The 16,380-nt window shown below is 36.3% G+C and overlaps 2 protein-coding genes across 2 annotated transcripts in view; both read left to right on the top strand.

Moving 5' to 3' along the window:
- The window catches only part of LOC125843977 (uncharacterized), a 621,631-nt gene that overhangs the window by 79,276 nt on the left and 525,975 nt on the right, over positions 1 to 16,380 (top strand). The gene's annotated exons all lie outside the window — the stretch shown is intronic.
- LOC125843979 (glucan endo-1,3-beta-glucosidase, acidic-like) lies at positions 11,606 to 13,228 on the top strand. Its single transcript, XM_049523185.1, has 2 exons — positions 11,606 to 11,675; positions 12,273 to 13,228. The coding sequence occupies exons 1-2, from the start codon at positions 11,606 to 11,608 to the stop codon at positions 13,226 to 13,228; spliced, it is 1,026 nt and encodes a 341-aa protein (XP_049379142.1).

The following is a 16,380-nucleotide window of genomic DNA, read 5'->3' as shown; positions in this document are numbered from 1 at the left end:
GAGTTAGAGTTGCCAGCAGATCTAGCAGCAGTGCATCCAGTCTTCCACGTTTCACTATTGAAGAAGTGTGTGGGTGATCCAGCATCCGTATTGCCATTAGAGAGTGTGGCTGTGAAAAATAGTCTTTCTTATGAGGATGTACCAGTTGAGATTCTTGATCGTCAGGTTAGAAGATTGAGAAACAAAGAAGTCGCTTCAGCCAAGGTTTGGTAGAGGAGTCAGTCCATAGATGGAGCTACTTGGGAAGAAGAAGCAGCCATAAAGTCCAAGTATCCTCACCTCTTTCCCTCCGATTCCACTCCAGCTTGAGGTAATAGTTCCTTTTCAATTTTTTAGTCATCCATGCGTAGAATCAGTCTTAGTATCATGTTTCTTCAGTCTGTACTTGCATTTTCAGCATAATTGCATGTTCTTGGAACTCAATTCAGTCAGAAAATCAAAAAATCAGTCTTCAGTGTTTAGTGGTAGGGTTGCAGCTCATTCCCTCCATTTCAGTTAGTTTAGTCTTCATTCGAGGATAAATGATCCCAATGGGGAGATATTTTAACACATTAAAAACTAGACCCAGAAAAAAATTGCAAAAACTTACTTGAAGCAGTGAACCATAACAGGGTTCACGGACCGTGACAGGGTCCACGGTCCGTTGACCTTCCTATGGTCATGACTTGGATCCCTCCAGGCCAGGCATCAGACCACGGGGTCCTTCACGGGCCGTGGTCTTGACGACGGACCGTGGTGGCATCCGTCAAGATTGGGCAATGGCCTCCCCTTGGCCATCCCTTAAACCCTCACGCCCAAGTGAAGACCACGAGGACCTTCACGGTTCATGGTCCTTCACACGGACCGTGGTACCGTCTGTAGCACCCTAGACAGTAGTCCAACTTTTCATTGACCTTAGCGCACATGCCCAAGTGAAGACCACGAGGACCTTCACGGTCCATGGTCCTTCACACAGGCTGTGGGAAGGTTCGTGAAGAGCTAGGTAGTTGCCCCCTCTTGTCAGCCTTAGACTCCACGACCAAGTGAAGACCATGGGAGCCTTCACGGTTCGTAGTCCTTCACACTATCCGTGGTAGGACCTGTGGTTAGCCCGTTTGCAGCTTTAAGTTAGGGGTCCTTTGGTCTTTTTCTATTTTGTTGGACCCCTAAACTACGTCGTTTTAACCCTAAACTACGTGGTTTTCGTCAGTTTTAGCCTAGAAACATAACTAGAACTTACCTAAGTTAGATCATTAATCAAAACCTAGAAAATTTGAACGCTAGAGATGATAAAAGGTCGAGCAACCCTAGTTCAAGAACACATCAAGTTTCCTCCAGTTCCATCCCTGAAATCGAAGGATTTCTTTGTGGAATTCGCCACCAGGTATGTGGGATTTCACTATTGGGTTCCTTTTGCTCATTAGGTCTATAGATTTCAGTCAGATTCTTGATTCCCTTTTATCAACTAAACCTAGAGTTTCTAGAACTTCAGCAGATTATCATGAATTAGTTATTTATATATTCCAAATCAGATTATCATATTATTACTTTATTTCTCGCATGAGTTTCAGAACCCTAGCTATGTATTTCTATTACAAATGCTAGGTCAGATATTTCAGTATTTCAAATATATTTTCCTCAGTCTTGANTCATTATCAATATATTAATATGCATTCTCAGTTTGCATGTTAGTTATGAGCTATCTAGCATATTACGAAAATTCAGTCATAATGTGTTAATCATTTAATCTATTGGGAGTAGCATGATACCGACTTGGACTAGGGTCAGTCACCCATATAGTCTCAGAACTACGAGCCACGTAGGTTGTAAGTCCCCTATGTGGGCATCATTTTAGTGATCACGCCAATATGTCTCTACACCTTTGGCCGGGTGTATTGGGTCCTCTCGATGGGGAGTATACATCGGACTCCACATTTAGCTCATGTGGTTTTATTATCAATTATTAGTAGCTCCCACAGTTCAGTCAGACTTCATTGCATTGACCACATTTAAGTATAATCAATATTCAACATCAACATGTCTAAATTTGGTCATTGCATTCAGTTAACTCAGTATTCAATATCGATATCATGTTCATATTATATTCTTGCTTTATTGCTTGTTTAGTTATATGTTTATTTCAGCTTTACTCTATCCTGCATGCTCAGTACATTTCAAGTACTAACGCATACTCTGCGCTACATCTTTTTGTGATGTAGGTTCAAATTCTCAGCATCCAGATCACGCTTAAATCGGTTCCCGATCTCTAGTTCAACAACATCAATGGCGAGTCCTCATTCTTCGAGGATAATAGTCATGTTATCTTTCAGTTTTCATTATTTTAGTTTTAGTTTTGCTAGACTTAGCAGGGGCATGTCCCAACACTTCTAGTCATTTAAAGACTATTTTCAGACATAGTTAGATTCATCTTTGTATTTGAGTTTGATGTTTCTTTTTCATTAAACTCTCAGATTTGATATTCAGTTTTAGTATATGGGTATTCCCCATCATTTCATATTTATTTATGATTAGCTTCCGCATCAATTTTTTTTCTCAGTTTATCTTTAGTATGCTCATGATTATGCATGTAGGGTTAGCTTGGGTTCACTTGTGATCCTAGGTTCCATGTCTCGAGGGTAGGTCAGGGTGTGACATGGACTATTACTTTTCAAAAATATTAATCATACTCTTTTTTTTCTCAACTGTCAAATAGTACATATGAAACCATTTGATTCTTTCTTTAAGAAGATTCTTTTCAAAACATGCATTTAAAACGTATATGATACGTACATGACCGTTACAGTTTTCTTAAACTCTTGAAATACCCAGTATTTAGGTTGTAATCATGAAAACTATATCTAAAATCATATTGTGATATGATCATTGATGATCGAGTAGTCATACTGCATAAATATTGATGGCATAACTAGATGTCATACTACTTAAACATTGATGACAAGCTCGACTGTCATACTAATCATGAATCTTAGTTCTTTTCTCAATGTGAAAATAGTGCTTTTGGAACCATTTGTGCTTCTTTTAAACTCTTTTTCAAAATAATGCTTTTAAACTTTTCTCTTAAACTCACTTTAGTTTTGAATGTACACTAAGATATGTGATTAGGATATGCAGGGATTTTCAAAGGTAATGGAGCCTATAAGAGCTAACACAAGGAAGGTAAGCGTAGCCACAACTTAAAGGAACACATTTGACTGAAACAAAGAAGAAATTGGCCCAGGCGACCCTTGGCGCACTGCTGGCGCGGGTCGCTAGGCCCAAAACTTCAGAAGCAGACTTAGGGAGCACTGCCGGCGTGCTGTCCCAGGGACTAAACTACTGGGCCATGTCTGGGCGCACTACTGGCGCACCGTCCCAGGCCCCTCCCCAGTACCCTTGACGAATTTTCAAGTTAAAATTAGGACCCCAAATTAATGTAGGATTGGAAAATTGTTCCTAAACTCTTCTTGTTTCTCAGACCCAAAACTAATACATGAGAACTTTCATACAATTCCTTTTGAAACACAACTTTACTAAATCAATAGAGTTCATGTGATACTAAGCATGAACAACACTATAAGATTCACAAAACAAAAGAATCAAAACCCCAACTGTTAAAGAACTGAATTCAATTTCAAGAACTACGAATGAATCCTTTAGATATGACAATTTTTGAATAAATTGAGATGTAGGGCGTGAGGATGAACTAGTACAATAATGTGATAACCTTACATACCTAGAATAAACAAAGGTTTTTGGCGAAATCGATGGAAACTTGAAGTACCTTGCTTTAATTCTTCTAAGTGTTAAAGAACGTGAAAAAAAGTTTTAAAGCCGTATAGACCCTTAATTAGGTGGAAAAAGTGTGGCTTAGGATTAGAAGAGATGGAAAAAGACCAAACTACCCCTATAAAAATAATTAAGGTGCCTTGCAAAAAGAGGCTTCATTAAAACGGGCATATCTTTTCACTTCAAACTCGAAATGAAGCAAACCTGATGGCGTTGGAAAGAGAACCCAAAGACCTTTAATTTGATATGTCATGGATCACCTAATTCTTTATGTGCTGAGAGATATGATTGTTTGAAAGTTGACCTAAGTAGAATCTTAGGTCAAAACTTAATTAGTAAGGAAGCTTTCAACTCAAATTTGTGCTGGGGGCATCTGGTGACCTTAATTGATATACATAATCATTCCCACACCTTAGAATCTAAGAACAATTAAGAATCACTCGGTACGACCTTATATGCAATTCAAGAATGGTTCGGGTCTTAACTTAGAAATTTTTGGGGTGTTACAATATGTGTCATAGTTAGCAGACCAAGGGTCGCTTGGGGACCAACAATGGTTCTCGAGTGTCGGTCACATTCAGGGTGTAGGCTCTAGGCGTGATAATATCTCAGTTTTATGTTATTTTACTTGGTCATTGCATCAACATATTTTACAAATTTATCATGTTTAGATTTCTTGTTTATTATGCATTTCCTTATACTCAGTACATTCCAAGTATTGATAGCATACTTTCTTCCTATATTATTTGATTATATAGGTTCTGATACTCATCATCTAACTCGTGGTTAGTACTATCTTAGATCAACAATGCTAGAGTGGTGAGTCCTCATCTCTTCGAGGACAACACTTATGTATTTTACGGTACTTTACTTTCATTTTCAGATATGTTGGAGTTAACTAGGGGTTTGTCCTAGCAACTTATGTTAGTAGAGGTTTCATACAATCAATTTAGATTCTGCTATGTTGCATTGTCTATATCAGTATTATGGGTTCTGTCATGACCCGAGCCTACACCTTGGACGTGGCCGGCACTCGAGAACCATTGTTGGTCCCAAGTGAACCCTCATCCTGGCTGACTATAAGCGGAAGACTAACTCAAGCATACAAAGCTTAAAAACTGAATAAAATTCGTTGAAACTCAAATAATTAACTTAGAATATAATCGTATATTCAACTAGCCAAAACTAGGCAACTCAAGTCTTTAAAACATTTAGCAAGATAAATGAAACATACTTCTCAAACTCTATTGTCTATCTATGAAGCCTCTAAATGACAAAGATGGAAGTCGGGATAAGACCCACGACATCTTGACGAAACTGAAAAGTAAATCCTCCGGAAGCAAGGAGGCTCACATAGCTAACTCGAACTCCATGTGTATCAATGAAGCTCCTGTTGATGACCTTGAATACCTGTATCTGCATCATGAAATGATGTAGGCCAAATGGCTCAGTACATGAAATGTACGAGCATGTAAGGGGAAATCTAAAGCATAAACATAAGCTTGAACTAGTAGAAAAGAAACATACTTACCTCTTCTCAAACATACTCAACTCAAGGAATACTCAAAGATACTCAAAACTACTCAAACTTACTTAACTCAGAAGTACTCAAGGATAATATATTCAACTCAGTAATAAGGTTCTCAAATCAGTGAAATGAGGCTTAACTCAATAATAAGGTACTCGACTCGGAGATTCTCTAATCGACAACCATCACTATGATCTATGTGATGATACAACATCTCGCCCACGCTGCCAGAACTGTTCTATACCTTGCCGGGGTATAAAACCTCTCAACTAAGTGGATCCACTAGTCTATGCTAAAAATCACTAAGGAATCATCTAAATAGTATGACCCTTTTTACCCACGTTGACTACATAGTTTATGGAGACTTGAGTTATCTGAACTCATCCCCATATCGGTGCTCAATACTATTCCCAAAATATAATCAACTCATATGTTTAAAAACATAACTCTTTCTATTTTTTGAGATTATTACTCAAAAATCTTTCTCTTAAAAGAGATGTTACTCAAACTGCTCAAAACTCTTTTGGAAATCTCAGTTTCCTTCTTTTTTAAATGTGAAAACATTTACTCTTGGGAATACTTAGTTACCGTATATCATTTTAAAGAAAATGAACTTAACTCTACTCTTTCTCAACTTAAGTTATCAAGTTTTAAAACAAGTTTGGAAAAAATTGTAAAAGACTTCTCAAAATAAGGTTCATACCGAATTAGGGACGTGAACGACTCAATTCAAGGTTTTCAATAACCATACATCAAAATCAATACTCGAAACTCATCAAATCAAAACTCAAGAACTTCAATGATACTACTTATTTCAAGAATGCTCAACTCAGAGGGTTCATGCGGAATTATGGGCATAAACAACTCAACTCATGGACTTCAAGACACTACTCATCTCAAGAATGTTCAACTCATAGGGTTCATGTGGAATTATGGGCATGGACAACTCAACTCATGGGCTCCATGGGTAATATGTAATAGTCCCATGATTAGGAATAAAATCTCAAAAGAATTAGGAACTCAATGCTCAAAGACTTAGAACTCGATGATGCAACTCCACTCGAAGACACTCAATGTATGGAGTTCATGCAAAATTTATGAGCATGAACGACTCGACTCAAGGGTCTAAAGAACATTATGGAGCTCATGCATACTACTCTCCTCATTCTCATACTTACTGTAATACCCCGTATTTTACGTGTTCAAGTTCTACACATATGGAACTTGATTTAGCTTGGTGGTATAAGTAATGAACTTGATTTCCTAGATGAATGGTGACAATAAAGAAGCTATAAGGGTAACTCTCGTACATTGCAATATTGCACGATCGAGTGAACGTTAAATTTTAGAAGTATTTAAATTTTGGATCGAAGGGCTATAGGTAAGTTTAAAAGTTAAGGTGATCAAATGTATATAAGTTTTGAGTTAAACTAAGGAGATTACGCTCGGAAAACGAATAAAAGAATTGAGGTGCTTGTTGGACTTCATAAAGCTAGCAGGTGTCACCTACTTGCTTAGCTCAAATGGGCTAGGTAGATGGGGAAGATTAGTTCATGTATTAGTGGGCTCACTTGAGGCCCAAATTAAATAAAAAGGAAAAGGGAATGGAGATGAGGCCTCACACCAATCCGTCCAAGTCCAACTACTTGAGCCCAATAAAGATTAAGGCCCAAATTAAGGGTATAATTCTGGCCCATGGCTTAATATTAGAAAGGGAAAAGATTGTAGCCCAAGATGAGTACATAAAGGGCCCATTTTGCGTATATATAATTCCAAGCAGATGCATCACCTACTTGGACCACTTTGACAAATTAGTGGCTGATATTAAAACTTAAGAGGTGGGGAAAAATAAGACTTTTATAATCCCCAAGTTGCTGGCCATTTCCTCACTTTTAAGAATAGATAAGAAAAATTAGATTTCTCTCTAAGCTTTTTCTCTCTCTTTCAAAGCATAGCAGTAGCCACAAGTTTCCTAGGGTTCTTGGATAAACCCAAGCCCTTGCAAGGGAAGCTCAAGTTATTGAAAAGTTAAAGTTAAAAGAAAATGAGTTATAAGAATTAAGGTAAAGTGACTGCCCTATCTTTGTCTTCCTTAAACACGAGTCTAAGTATGATATTTTAAGTATACTGTTGATAAAAACTCGTAGGATGATGATGGGAAACTATGGTTTCACGTCCTCTATTGTATGTTAGATTGTTATGACTGTTTTGGGACAGGTTGATGTGTAAACATATTGGGGACAACTTGGTTGATGTCTGGAAAGGGTGTAAATTGTTGATATTGAAATATAGTTGTGTAGTGTACAAATGCAATAAAAGAAGGCGGGGATTGAAAGAACACCCTTAGTTTGGTAATTACGAATTTGCTGCCTGAGCATTATTGTTGAGTGAGATTGGACTGCCTAAGCATGTTTTGTAACTACTAATACTAGTTTATCACCTACTCTATTGTAGATAAATATTTGAAAAGAAAGGAAGGTACTTCAAGGTAACTTACAAGGTGGTACAACAAGGTATGTAAGGCTTTTCGATTACCTACTAATTGACATGAAATCTAGACTCGCCCTCAACACATAGAGGTAGCCTACCAACTCCAACACGACTTATGACCTTGTTCTCACTCTTTAACATGTCTGCACGTTCCAATATATGTTCATTGTCAAATCTGTACATATACATTGAATACCATGCATGAGTTCTCCTTTTAACTAAATAAGATCCATATATTATTTCAGCTCCTATGCATTTCATTAATTGTGTAACTACTCTCTACGTTGTTGTTCCTGCGTTATATGATTATTACACGTCACTTGTTGACTACATAGTCCCACAACTCAAAATGCTAAGACCACCAAAAGAATCATCTCAAATGTTAATGGAAAGATATAAATGAATCTGCTTATTGATGGGTGGTATCCCTGGGGTGGAAGAATCACCTAGCATGGGTCGATCCCAATATTACGGGTGGTATCCCAGGGGTTATAGGAAAGCCTAGCATGGGTCGATCCCGATTTATATGTCTACCACTGATCAGCTGGTCATTTGTATTATATGATGTGCACAAAGTGTAAAGTAAAGAAAAGAATGTAAAGTACTTGATTCCATAATATGAGAAAAAGTGGTCTTGTATCCTTACATTGGTATGTGATTTCATTTGAGTTCTTATTTCACATACAATACTTTATGCCTTACATACTCAGTACATTCTCCCATACTGACGTCTCTCTCGGGGGACCTGTAATTCATGTTGCAGGTACATGAGCTAGTAGATCTCCCCAGTAGGAGAACATGACATCCAACGGCTATTGGTGAGCTCCAGGTTGATTCGGGGCTTTTCGAGTCTATAGCATGTATTTTGGTATTGTATAGTAGCTGAGTGTAAAGCGGGGCCTGTCCCGACCTTAACCCCATAATGTTTCATCATTTAGAGGTTTGTAGACTATGTATAGTGAAGTGTGGTTGTGTCGTGTCTTAGACATCATGGTCCCAACGACCAAGTCATGTGCACTTTCTTTCGGCTTGTTAATATTGTCTACTTTCATGAAAATATGTTATCCACTGTGGCAACACCTTTAAATGTTCATAGATAGAGCATGATTATATGTTGGTCCTCCTGAGCCTTCTCGGCAACGGGTGACAGTTCGCCTTAATGGGATTTTGGGCGTGACACTTACTTCCTCAAAACTTAGCTCAAATCGATAGTTGATCTCACATGATTCACAATTAAACTTAAAGGCTCTCTTGAAATCTACTTTTAACTCTCTCTTGAATGTGAATTATGAATTCAAGAGTTATGGTTCATGATATGAAGGATCTCAATGATAGTGTAGACTCATGAATACATTCTCCTCACTCTCGTGCTCACTTACTTAAGTCTTGAAACAAGTTATTAGTAATTGTAGAAGACTCCTCAAAAAGACTCAAAGGGACTTTCTCAAAAATGTTCGAAAGAACTCTCAAAACTTGACTCTCAACTCTACCTTGAATTTGATTTATGAATTCAAGGTTGAGATTTGTGATAGGAAAGATCTCGTGATGTTTAGGAGTGTTTTTAAATAGTTAAACATGAGAAACGATTAAGAAATCACTGTCTGGAAGCAGGTCCGCAATGCGAAGATGCATTTTTAATATTTGGTTGCGAAATAACTTTTGAGGCAGAGGGGTCCGTGACCTCTCCGTGATGCGAAGAAAATTTTATGAAATAGGGAGGCAGGTTCGCAATGCGGACTGGGTTGCCAGATTCGCCTGACTTTTTCCTTCTAAATTTTCTAACCCCAATTCTCCTAAACTCGATTCTTTTGCTCAACTTCTCTTTAGATTCAGATACCCAATACATGTACACAAAAATCTAATCAAACACAACTCTAAAATTGACACGATTTCCTTATGAACTCATCAATCTCATCTAAACTCAAGAACGAAAGACAATTTCAAGAACACAATTTAAGAACACCAAACTTTCAACTTTCTAGAACGAATTTCGCTGAAATTAACATGATTGACATGTGGGTGAACAACCCAATACTATAGAAGATTACATACCTCTTAGGGATCAAACCCATGGTGAAAATCAACAACAACTCTCAAGAATCTCGACGAACGCCTTGATCCTTTCCTCTTTTCTCTTCTTGAACTCTCAACTAAAACCTTAGGCGTATATTAGGATTATAAAACTGAACCTAATCATATTAGACCCCAAAACCTTACTTAAAATGAATTAAATCTGTTTGGGTAAAGAAAAGACCAAAATACCCCTTACTATTTTCGGGCAACTTTCCTTATTTGGACAACCTGACTTCAAAAGGGCATATCTCACTCATACGAACTCGAAACTTAGCAAACTCAGTGGCGTTGGAAAGATAATTCAACGACCTTTAATTTAGTACCTTGTAGCCCACCTAATACATTCTATACTAAAGGTTATGGTCATTTGATGTTAACCCATATCTTAGAAGAACTTAGAAAAGACTTGAGTGAACTCTCTTTAGTTCTTCTTGGAACTCAAGGAGCTACATCTAGTGACCTTAATACTTAAGAAATTTTTAATTCCTTGGTAAAATCTCACTCACTATGAAGAACGGTTCGAGCCTTAGTTCGAAAATTTTCTGGGGTGTTACCGGTTCTATCCAAATATTTCAGTTTTAGCTTCCGCATTCAGTGTTTTCGGTCTTACTATGTTAATCTTAGTGTAATGAGATGAGGTTAGCTTGGAGTCACTTGTGGATCTAAGTACCGTGTCGCCTATAGGGGTAGTCTCGAAGCGTGAAAGATCATCAAAGAGAGTTAGTCGTTATGTAACGCCAAATGTTACTCTTTTATCATTAAACGTCAATTAAGTCCTCATTCAATGAGAGTTAAGAGGAAATATTCCCGAATTATCTAGTAAAAAATAAATCGCCTCTATAAGAAGTGACCTCTTCTTATTTTACTCTTTCAACTTTTGTATTTTAAATTATAACAAGCAAGCTCGTACTCCTCGCCATTTCTTGTGTAATCCAAGTTTTTCCGAGGTCATCTTCATCAAGATATCAGAGGAACCAAGTTGATCAGACTCTAATCATTCAATCTTACAAATATGTTTATTTTTCATTAATTTGTTTCTTATTTACAACATAATTTCCTATTCTTTATCAATCCATTCCGCGTGTCTTCTAAATTTCGCGTACAAATTCAACCATAATTTTTTTAGGGTAAACACTTTGACGTTCATCACGAGGCCAAGAAAAATGTGGTATTGTTTCAATTTTAATTAATCACACTCTCTATAAAACTCTTTTGGGTTATAAGTGATAATGAGTTATTTTGGATATGGAATTTTGATTCAATGGACATAATGTCTAATTTTCCATATTTTAAAAACTCTTTTCCTCCTATATTTTATTCCATTTCACATAGTTTTTTTTAACCAAGAGTTTATTGGAAACAATCTTTCTACTTTCACAAGGCAGGAAAAAATAAAGTTGTTCACACACCATCCTTCGAGACCCCACTTATGAGATTAACTTCAAATATGTTACTTTTGTTGTTGTTAATATCTACCTTTAATTGATAAATTTATGTCCAACTAATTTTTCCATAATGAATTAATGTAATCACGACTCATTTTTGAATTCCCATAATCAAACACATTTGCAGTCAAAGAAATCATCATTATATGTAGAAAATAATCCAGTCAATAGTTGACTAATAAATCAAAATTAAAAAATACAATTAATCCCTCAATTAATATTAGTCATTTTTATCTCTATAAAAGAAGCCATCATCTAGTCATTTTTATCATACAGTCTAATTTCATTTGCTTCTTATTGCTTCATGATGGCTAATTTCCCCTTCTTTGTATTTGTTGGTATGTTAGTATTGACATATCTTCAAATAATAATAGGTATTTTCTCATCATCTCATTAGCATTTTTTTCATAAATATTTTACAAAATTATTATTATTGTTATTGTTATTTGTTTTTGAGCTAGTGTAAGTCCATGACTTTTTACCCACATGTTTTATGAACGACTCAATCAGAATTTCGAACACTTCTATTCTCTATCTTGTAATCCCCTCCCCATATTCTCTACTCCTGCTCCATTTTTTTAAACCCCCCCCACCCCCCCAAAGAATTGAAATTTACAAAAGAGGGGAAAAAATGTCAAATCTCTAATTTTGTTATGTGACATGCAGATGAATTTAAGTTTTATATTTATTTTTTTTAAATAACTAGATTATTTGAAGTGTTATCACTTGTAATTCTCTTTAATTAAAATTTATCAATAACTAGGACAAAATGGTCATTTGCTTTTGGACAAGAAAACTTTATTGTTATTAGTATACACTCTACACCATCTTTTTGTAATTATCGAGGTAAATCAGTGTACAAACATCTTGTATTAGCAGGATCTGGTAAAGGACACGATGTGATATGAACAACCTATCATCTTGTAACCTATATATCACTTATAGACAACTTTACTGTTATTTCAATGCAGATGCACAAGTTATTGGAGTATGCTATGGGATGAATGGGAACGACTTACCATCACCTATAGATGTTGTAGCTCTTTACAAAGCTAATAACATAACAAAAATGAGAAGCTATGATCCAATTACTGAAACACTACCTGCTCTTAAGGGAAGTGAAATTGAAGTCATTCTTGATATTCCCAATAGCAAACTTCAATCCTTAGGAGATCCACAAGAGGCTGACAATTGGGTGACTACCAATGTTATGAGCTATGCCAAAGAAGTCAAAATCAGATATATAAATGTTGGAAATGAAATTTCCCCTGTAAATAATGGAACATCTCAATTTGTTCCCTTCCTGCTCCCTGCCTTGACAAACGTGCAACAATCGATAACCAAATCCGGTCTACAAGATCAAGTAAAGGTCTCAACGGCTATAGAAACCGGGCTATTGGCTAATACATATCCACCATCTCAATCAGCATTTCGCGAGGACACGATGAGTTTCATCAAACCAATTATTGAGTTCTTGAAACAGAACAATGCGCCTTTGCAAGCAAATATTTATCCTTATTTTGGTTATATTGGTGATCCTGAACATGTTCAACTCCCTTATGCACTATTCACACAAGAACAACCCGATCCATCGGGGTATTCTAATCTATTTGATGCTATGTTGGATTCAGTTTACTATGCAATTGACAAAGCTATTGGTGAAAATAACGTTGAGATTGTTGTTTCTGAAAGTGGATGGCCATCTGACGGCGGTGTTGGAGCAAGTGTAGAAAATGCTGCTACTTATTATATGAATTTGATGGATCATGCGAAGTCAACTAAAGGAACTATATACAGGCCAGGAAAAACTATAGAAACTTATTTATTTGCTATGTTTGATGAAAATTTGAAGATAGGTGCAGAGACTGAGAAACATTTTGGAGTGTTTCTTCCTGATAAAACACAAAAGTATAATCTTAGTTTCTAGTTCTAGCTAGTAGAGTAGTACTAAAATTTGCTTTTGTATCAATAAAATTTACTTATTTTCAAGGATATAAAATCATTGTCTTTGTTGGATATAAATGTTAAGTCTAAGGTTTCACCTATTAATTTTGAAGATTACAAATCAACATAGTTTAATAGAAGAATATTTACTTTGGTATAGATTTATGTGATGAAGAAGAATTTGATGAATATCTAAATTACCATATGAAGAAAAGTATAGAGTTATTTCACAAGACTTTATTAAACAAAATGTACCCAAAGTTTAATAATAGATTAATTTATTTTTGAACCAAGTAAAGCATTTAGGAACTTAAGGAATAATAACGAATATATTTCAAGATTAGAAGAGCGCTGCATCTATGAAGAAGAACAATGGCTAGAATATTCAAGGACCAACTATAAAAGAGAAGACATCATAACAATCAAGTACACATAGCCATACACACTTCGTTTGCCGTTTAGCCTTCAATTCACACTTCACAATGACTTTGAGATTGAGTTTACAACTTCACATTATACAAAACATCAAAACCTAAAGTAAGAACCTTATTATTCAAGTAAGAACACTTGCTGTAACATCTCGCAAATTGAAATAAATAGGAAGAAGCCAATAATTGGAAATAGTCATTTTTGGAAAGAATGAAAAATCTGGAAAATTGTTGAAGTTAGGAAAAGTGAGTTTTTGGTCAACTTCAATCGGCCATAAATCCTAGCTCAGGATAAGTTATGTGTATTTCCAGGTATGGTTGGAAAGCTCCTGGAATTATCTTTCTAATGCCACTGAGTTTGCACTATTCCGAGTTCGTATGAGTGAGTTATCCCCTTTGGAAGTTGAGCTGTTGGAATAAGGAAAGTTCAATCCGAATTTTGAAGGGGTAGTTTGGTCTTTTTCTTACCCTTTTATTTTAATTCGTTTTTGGTAATTAATTAGGGGTCTAAGCTGAATTAGATCAGTTTACACTTTTACCAAAAGAGTTAGGGTTTTGAGAGAAGAGAAAAGAAGAGGAGAAAGGAGAAGAACGTTCAAAATTCGTCAAGATCATCGAGTTATCGTGTGGATTCATCGGGGGTTATCCCTACAAGGTATGTGAGATCACATAACATTGGGTTAATTCTCCCACGCGCCAATCATGATTTATTTCAGCGAATTTAAGTTCTTGAAAGCTTAGAAATTGAGTTTTTGATGGGTTTGTTGAAGTTCCATTAAATTATTGTTTCGTTGAATTCATTGAGGAGTTGATTGATCCGAATCTATAGTTTTAGGTTCGATTTTGAGTAGAATCTGATGTACTTTGAACATTTAATCAATTCTAAGTAATTGGTGAAAGAATCCATGGAGTTTAGAGGGTTTAGAGCTGGAAAACGAAGAAGAAATTTTGTCGGTCGAAATTTGGCACTGCCTCCACATCGCGGAGCCATTCCCCAGATCTGGGAATTTCCGTTTAGTGTCGCGGAGCGGCCACGGAGCGTTCTACCTCAAAAGTCAATTTTGAAACTAAAATTTAAAAGCTTCTCCGCGTCGCAGACCCACCCTCAGATATCGATTTTTGGTCTTTTCTCATGTTTAGTTATCTAAAATCATTCCTAAACATCATGAGATCTTTCCAATCACAAATCACAATCCTTGAATCCATAATTCAATTCAAGGACCAGTTAAGAGTCAAGTCAAGAGCAGTTAAGAGTCAAGTCAAGAGCAGTTAAGGTCAAAGTCAAGGGAAGTTCTTCAAAGTTTTCAAAAGTCTTTTATAAATGTTTTAACTTTGTTTTAAGACTTAAAGTTCAAGTTGAGTTAAGAGTAAAGAGTAAAGAGTAAAGAGTAAAGTTTGAAGTCCATTTCTTCAAAAGTATATGGGGACTATGTATTCCCAAAGGGTTTAAAATGTTTTCACATTTAAACAAAGAAAGGAAACCTCGATTTCCAAAGGGCCTCCGGGGTAGTTTTCAGAAAAGAGTAATCGCTTTCTAAATGAAGCAAGAGGGGAAACTTTGATTTCCAAGATAGCCTTTGAGCTAAGTTTTTGAGCACTAATCTCAAATCACAGAAGAAGTATGTTTTTAAACATAAAGAGTTAGTATCATATTTTGGGAGTAGTATTGAGCACCGTTATGGGGGAGCGTTCAAAGAACCCATAGCCCCCATAAACCATGTAGCCATCATGGGTAGAAAAGAGTCATACTTTTTAGATGCACCCTTAGTGTTTTTTAGCATAGACTAGTGGATCCACTTAGTAGTTCAGGTCCTATACCCTTGGCAAGGTATAGGATGCCTTGGCAGCGTGAGGTAACACGTTGTATCATCACTATAACTCTTAAGTGATAGTTATCGGTTAGAGAAACTCTCACAACAATATTTTGTATTTTTATATACATCAGTTTATTTGTATTTTTACATACATCTCAGAGTTACATGTATCTTTGCATACACATAGAGTTGACATCATGTTTTAAACCGTTTTTCTTTATATTGCACTTGTTTTAAAACTATTTTATATTGAAATGAGTTCATTTATGTTGAGTTGAGTTGAGCCAAGTAAGTTCTTCAGTTTCTTTTCAAGCTTAAGTTGTGTTTAGCATTCCAACTCACATACTCGTACATTTAATGTACTGATGCCAGTTGGCCTACATCGTCTTATGATACAGACGCAGGTAACTAGGATCGGCATCCAGCGCATCGTTGATCCAGTGAGCAGTTCATAGTCTGTCGGTGAGCCTTTTTGCATTTCGGAGGACTCCTTGTATTTCACTTTCAGTATACCACTGTTAGGATGATTGGGGTCTTGTCTCAACATCCCTCTTTGTTTTAGAGGCTTCATAGACAGTTAGTAGTTCAGTTATCCTTACATTTCATTTCATATGTTAAGACTTGAGTTGCCATTATGGCCAAGTTGAATGTTGACCTTTAAAACATTCTAAGTTATTTTACCAAGCTATTTGAGTAAGTTCATTTGATCATTGTAATAATGTTTAGAGTTTTCCGCTGAGTGAGTAAGTCAGGCCAAGGGATCGCTTGAGGCCATCAATGGTCTTGGAGTGCCAACTACATCCAGGGTGTACGCTCGGGGAGTGACACTTGCAAGGTCTTCTCTCGTAATTGCGTGAAGCATTTTCTGTGTGCATTATAATCGCGTGAAGTCA

The sequence above is a fragment of the Solanum stenotomum genome, chromosome 11, assembly GCF_019186545.1.
Source record: "Solanum stenotomum isolate F172 chromosome 11, ASM1918654v1, whole genome shotgun sequence".
NCBI lineage: Eukaryota > Viridiplantae > Streptophyta > Magnoliopsida > Solanales > Solanaceae > Solanum > Solanum stenotomum.
This window is presented reverse-complemented; position numbering and strand designations above follow the sequence as displayed.